General features: G+C 39.8%; 2 protein-coding genes across 2 annotated transcripts in view; one reads left to right on the forward strand and one right to left on the reverse strand.

The window, feature by feature from the left end:
• The window catches only part of LOC107710942 (alpha-(1,3)-fucosyltransferase 11), a 24,168-nt gene extending 20,377 nt beyond the window's left edge, over positions 1-3,791 (forward strand). The window contains exons 4-5 of the mRNA XM_016515838.1: positions 1,335-1,957; positions 3,220-3,791. Coding sequence (XP_016371324.1) covers positions 1,335-1,957; positions 3,220-3,367 — 771 coding nt within the window. The 3' untranslated portion in view covers positions 3,368-3,791. The remainder of the gene's footprint in view (positions 1-1,334; positions 1,958-3,219) is intronic.
• A 318-nt stretch (positions 3,792-4,109) lies between these two features.
• LOC107710935 (proteoglycan 4-like) overlaps positions 4,110-6,505 on the reverse strand; it is a 21,098-nt gene continuing 18,702 nt past the window's right edge. The window contains exons 18-19 of the mRNA XM_016515827.1: positions 4,902-5,004; positions 4,110-4,734 (exon numbers count right to left, since the gene is read on the reverse strand). Coding sequence (XP_016371313.1) covers positions 4,636-4,734; positions 4,902-5,004 — 202 coding nt within the window. The 3' untranslated portion in view covers positions 4,110-4,635. The remainder of the gene's footprint in view (positions 4,735-4,901; positions 5,005-6,505) is intronic.

Below are 6,505 nucleotides of genomic sequence, written 5' to 3' on the forward strand. Positions count from 1 at the left end.
AGTAGTCGTTTGATCTCATATGACCTAATGTAAGAGCCTGCAATAATGCGGTTTGACCAGTGTGGTGCTGTAGCGCAATACTGCAATTCAGCCCTCCTGGATGTAATTCAAGAGAAGAAGACACAGCGCTTCAGAGCAAACGCAGCCGAACCTGAGGCTGCTGAGCGTCGTTTGGATGGATATGTAAATATTATACTGCGCTTTCCTCTCAATAACAAAATAAACACATCAAAAACTGACAGCGGTGAGAAAGCAGCAGTTTAAAACGCATCTGATTACAGCGATGTGGATGTTTGCACAAGCGCTGCAGTTCAGTACTCCAGTAAAGTCCAGTCACGTCACGTTTATTTATATAGTACTTTATGAAATAGCCTTAAATCAAGCAGCTTTACAGTATTATTAAACATGAAAACCAGAGTCAGTGTCGCTTTCAGTTAGAATTACAACTTGATTTTCTGTTATAATGCAGCTCTCCAGTGTGGAGCTAGCAAATGATAAAATCTTTTTATTAGTGGGGGAAAAAACCATTTCATTAAAGTTGTAGTTTGGTTTGCAGAGATCAAAGCTTGATCTAGCTCAGGACTGTTATGATTATCATTTGATTATAACCCTATAAGGTATTTAAGAGAGATTGTATTGTGAATATTAGTTTATCCAAAAATAAAATGTCTTATCACTTAACCTTTATTTTGTTTCTTATCCATATGACTTACAAAAATATATTTTAGGCAGAATGATGTGTCATTCAGCTACTTTTTCATATAGCTAATTAAATGGTGAATAAGAGAGTTTCTCTGCCATCATTTTGTGCGCCAAATATATTTATTTGTATAAATTAATTGTATAACTGTAATTACATAATGACTTTCAAAAGCTGAAGTGATTACCTTAATGTATTTGTTAGAATATGTATAACTCAATATTTTAACTAATTGCAAAAGCTGAATAATCAATAAATGTCTACTGATTAACCAGCGGAATAATCGACGAGGAGTCGATTAATCGTTCGATTAATCGATTATCGAAATAATCGTTTGTTGCAGCCCTACTTGAGACACAGTAACAAAAGAAGCCCGCATTGCACTTGAGCACTTGTGTGAAGAGATAAACCAGTATAAACGAGTACAGACATTTTTTAATCGCTCATTAGAGAAATAGTGCAGACACTGGATGAGGAAACTTTCTAGTTTTGCATGTGTCAAGTGCCTGTGTTTATGCATGCTATCAAGAGTTTATTTTGAAAGGCTGTATGTTCAGCAGTGCGCATATATGAAAAACAAAGTATACTTTGGTCTTAAAATCCAAATGATCATCATAATTTGTCTTCTCCTCAGATTGACTCGTATGGGAAGTGCCTTAATAACAAACCCCTGCCTGACTATCTGGAGGACACCAGCACAGCCACTGGTGAAGACAGGCGCTTCATGAGTTTCGTCGGTCGTTATAAGTTCCACCTGGCCCTGGAGAACGGCCTGTGTCCCGACTACATGACGGAGAAGCTGTGGCGGCCCATGCACCAGGGCTGTGTGCCCATTTACAGGGGCTCGTCATCGGTGGCCGACTGGCTGCCGAACAATCATTCTGCTATCCTCATTGACGATTTCCCCTCTCCACGGGATCTGGCGGAGTTCATAAAAACTCTGGATCAAGACGACGCGGAGTACTCGCACTATCTGGAGTACAAAACGCCCAGCAAGATCACGAACCTGCGTCTGCTGGAGGGGCTGGAGAGCAGAGAGTGGGGCGTCAACGACATGAGTAAACCAAACTACCTGAACGGGTTTGAGTGTTTTGTGTGCGACAGAGAGAACGAACGTCTGGCAGCAGTGAAAGCGCACAGGAAGAACCCACAACAAAACCTGCTGCCTCAACCAAAGATGGCCAACAGCTCGCACATGGGCTGCCCACTGCCCAGTCCTGGATATGGGCCTGTGGAGAGTATTGACCCAAATGATGGGTAAACAGATTTCAAGTATCACTATTTCATAAATATGTGCATTGCACCCTAAAATGCATCACATTTTAAGTCAAAGGTTTTGTGAATGTTGTTTTAAAGGGGACATCGGATGCTCATTTTCCACAAGTTGATATGATTCTTTAGGGTCTTCATGAAAAGTCTATAACATCCTTTGGTTAAAAATTCTCAATGGTAGTGTAAAACAACACCCTTTTTACCCTGTCAAATATAGTGATCGACCGATATTGATATTTTATAACCGATACCGATACCAATTATTTGCGTGTTTATGTGCCCGATAACCGATATGCAGAACCGATATTTATTTACTGTTATAAAGTATATAAATGACTGAGTGAAGTACGTCTCCCCTCAGACGCGCTGCAATGGCGATCCTGCACGCAATTCTCAAAACATCCACAAGATGGCGGCGTTTATCGGTGAATCCGATATTACAAAACCGATATCCGATAATTGTAAAATGCTTAAATATCGGGAAAAATATCGGTAAATCGAAATATATCGGTCGATCTCTAGTCAAAAACAGCTCTGTTCACAGCAAGCCGTTTCGGTGCATGTCCCTTTAAATGCTAATGAGCTCTGCTGACCCCGCCCCTCTCTTCCGTGGAGTGAAGAGCCAGACTGTTTACTTTAGAACTTGCTAACTAGCACATTATTAGGAAAGGCGATTTGCAAAGATTCATTTAAAAAAAACTAACTTCTGGAGGTGAAGCTGGATCACGAATAATTTGTGCGAACATAAACGCATTTCGGTAGATCGGGGATGCATTCCCTTCAAAAGCAAACGTAATCCTCTGTGTCTTCAGTGGCTCAGATGTCGGGAGTAAATGACAACTGCTATGTTCATTATTACATCCAACAACAGAACACCTCAATCGCTTAGGAGTCATTCTTGTCTACGCCTGCTCTGGCAGCGAAACAATGGCGGACTGTTTGCAGCTCACTTAGGGCGGGTCTGTGCTAAAACGCCAGTGTCAATCAACTATCGTAGGAGGGGCCTGGGTCTGTGTGACATCACACGGACAATAATCTTAGAACGGCTTGATTTGAGAAAGGGGTTATGATTTATGGGGATTAAAAAAAGTACTGGGTGGATTTTTATCATTATAGGGTGGTTGTGTACACACACTGCCAACACACATTTCAGTTCAAACACCATGTAAAAGTGAATTTTGCATCCGATGACTCCTTTAAAGCAAGACATGGAGTAGAGTGAAACTGTGATGTGTGTTTGTTCTCAGCTGGCTCCAGATGTGGCCGCAGGACTACTGGCAGAGTCTGGATCAAGCAGAGGGTTTGGAGTCACTCGTCAGACACAATGTGTCCGATCCGTCGTTATTGTGGCAGCATATACAGAGCATCGCTGTGAGGAGAGCCAGAGGCCGATGAGGGGACGTCACAGATCAAAACTTCCTCTGACAGCTCAAGACAAACAATTTGGCAGTCCACCCAAGCCTCATGAGCCATTTTTACATTCCTGGAGTTTCTAATCAAATAGAAACAATCACAATAATCTTGTTACATTTACATATTTCCCATCAGTATGTTGTATGTCGCATTCATAATGAATGTTCTTGAGCTATATGTTAATCTGCAAGCTTCAGCGGATGTTGAACTTTCACAGCTCACAATCACTCAGGCTTGCTTGCAGCTTGTCACAGAAGATCTCATGGATGGATATCACTGCAGTTATGATGAACAAAGAACAATGGTTTCTTTGCATGAGGGACTTGAAGAGTGAATCTCATGAAAACATATCCAGGTCAAGTTTTAACTACAAAAATCAAAAGGAAAAATGACTGCATAAAGCAAAGCAACGCCCATTTTTGGACCATTAAGATTATAATGTCTGTTTAATGAGAGTTAAGCACATGATACGTACAAAATATGTTGATTATGTGGGAGTTTTTTTTTTTTTTTGGTACAGTATAGCATTTTTTCACATGATGGGAACTAATGGGAATTTGGGTCATGTTGGAGCGAAGGTTGTCATACAGTCACAACTGAAAAATAATGTCAAAAATGTCACAATTTTTGCAAAAATTCATAAATGGGTATACTTTTTCTACAAGCAAAACTGAACTATTCTTTTGATTTTTTTTTTTTGAGTGATTTTTTTTTTCTGGACCCGTTCTTGAGTGGTTCATGAGATTCTTCTATAAGACTCCTGGGACTTGTTTATGTCTTGACCTGTTTAAATGTTTGTGTACCTCAGTATTTCTTATGCGATATTTATATTTTTTATTGCACATTCTTGTAACAAAACAATAAAAGGAGAATTCGACTTGAATTCAATGAGAATTTTGCTTTAATTGTGAATATCGATGCAGGATACGTATTTTCATAACAGTGCTACTAAAACAGAAATATTGCTTTAAAATGGTTTCTCATGATTAAATACAACAAAGATATACATTCTTATTGTCTTCACTAAACATTTAAAGGGACAGAATCGGAGAAAAAAATCCTAGATGCACTGCAACAAGCATTCATAGCACAAGAAAACCTTTTTATGATATTCAGAAGGTATGTCAGCGGTACGATCAGTGAGGAAATATAAAGAGGAAGGTGTTTCGTGCCAGTAACAAGTCTAATTCCTATTCAGATAGGCAGGTTAGCTATACTGTTGAGGGATATTTCAGGCAGTGTAACAGATCTTATAGCACATTGGAATAGCAGCTCTCACAGTGGACCGTCCCACGATGGAGAAACATGTTGTAGAGTAAATCTCCCATTGGTTTACTGCAAATACCACACTGGGGTGGGGGGGAAAAGAAATTCAATACATATTTTCATTAAAGCATATTGTCATATATCATTAAGTACAGCAGTGTAGCATATCACAAACAAGCTAAAATGCATCCAGCATATTGTGCCATACACATTAGAGAGGTCATTTGTGTGAGCGGATATTGTTGCGTACCTTAAAGCAGGATGGGTGACAGGATATGTTCAGGTGCTCAATGGTGATTTTGGCATCATTTCCCACCATTTCTCCACAGTATGTACAGGGAGTCATATCTCCTCTAAAAACACCAAATGAGGTCATTGTTCAGAGACTAAAAAAATTCCCATTTACTCACACTCATCACTGCTTGTGCAGTAAATGATACATAAGCACGCTTTGAACAGTCTATACAATCATATATGATGCACTATGTGGATAAACGTATTGGGACACCCCCTTCTAATGAACAGGTTTTAGTAATGTCCATGAGTACAAATCTTAATGTTTAAGCATATAATGATATTCTAGGGAATTGTGTGCTTCTAATTTTATTGCAACAGTTTGGACAGGACCCTTTTTCTATTCTAACATGACAATGCCTCTGTGTATGAGACAAGGTTCAAAAAGAAATGATTGAGTCAGTGTGGAAGAACTTGACCGGTCTGCAGAAACCCAGCTGAACACCTCTGCTGTGACTTTAAAGGTCCCATATTTTACACCTTTCTGGAGTTTTATTTTAGGTTTTGATGTCCTTTAGAATATATATTTGCGGTATAAGTACCAAAAACCATCTCAATATATTTTTACATCTCTCTCAGGAGCTCTGCTGAGAACAGGTCGATTTTGGTCTGTCTAATTAATATTCATGAGCCTCTCTTCTGACTGGCCTGTTGTTTTCTGAGTGACGCACGGCGGCCCATCGTAGATTCGGCTACATAAGGGGCTTAAAATATCATCTTGTTGTGATGTTGGGTGCCAGAGGTGCCAGAATACAGCCTCAAATTAGAAATTTGATCGCATATCTGCTGCCACTGCCAGACAAAAAAACCGACGACAGCTGTGGTTAAACGCAATAAAACGAGCAGACTGGACAGAAACGATAGTCAAAAATGCTTGCATTTGCAGCGCACACTTCTTATCAGAAAAGGTTCAATAAAGTATTGTCTTTTGTTGTTATGGGCGCGTCTACAGATTTCTTGCCATATGTCTATGTTTCTTGCATCTCACGCATCTCACGAGTATGAAATAATGTCTGTGTGCATGTGTGTGTAAAACAACAAACTGACGATTTATATATAATCATTTGTAATTGTATATACATTGTTGTGATTAACTGTGGCTGGAACAATAATGTAGCTGTAAAAATAGTTGCCTGCTGAAATTGAAATGAATATACATCTTCATCATGACTAGATAGACACGGTGAGTTTGTCTTTACTATACACGTTAGATGTGATCACCTCATAGTAACAATCCTGTCAGATCATCCATCCTTTGAGTGAGAGTGTAACGTTACAGGTCGGCCGATCTGGTTTCGTGGTTAAAGTTAACCTTTTCGACATGTTTCCGCAATGTTGTCTGGGGGTTTGGCAAAAGGAGAGTGGGACGGTGGGCGGTGCTCGGGGTGGTGACTGAAGGCAGTGACTGTGTAGTTCTGACGTCAACTTTTTACGGAAGTCACAACGGTTCGTGAAAAATAGCTAGAACTTTAAGCAGGCTGTGAGAATTTAAGTGAAGTGACTTGACATGTGGCCAAGTATGGTTACCCATACTAGGAATTAGTGCTCTGCATTTAACCC

This window comes from Sinocyclocheilus rhinocerous, unplaced genomic scaffold (genome assembly GCF_001515625.1).
Source record: "Sinocyclocheilus rhinocerous isolate Xijiao unplaced genomic scaffold, SAMN03320098_v1.1 scaffold3161, whole genome shotgun sequence".
Classification (NCBI taxonomy): Eukaryota; Metazoa; Chordata; class Actinopteri; order Cypriniformes; family Cyprinidae; genus Sinocyclocheilus; species Sinocyclocheilus rhinocerous.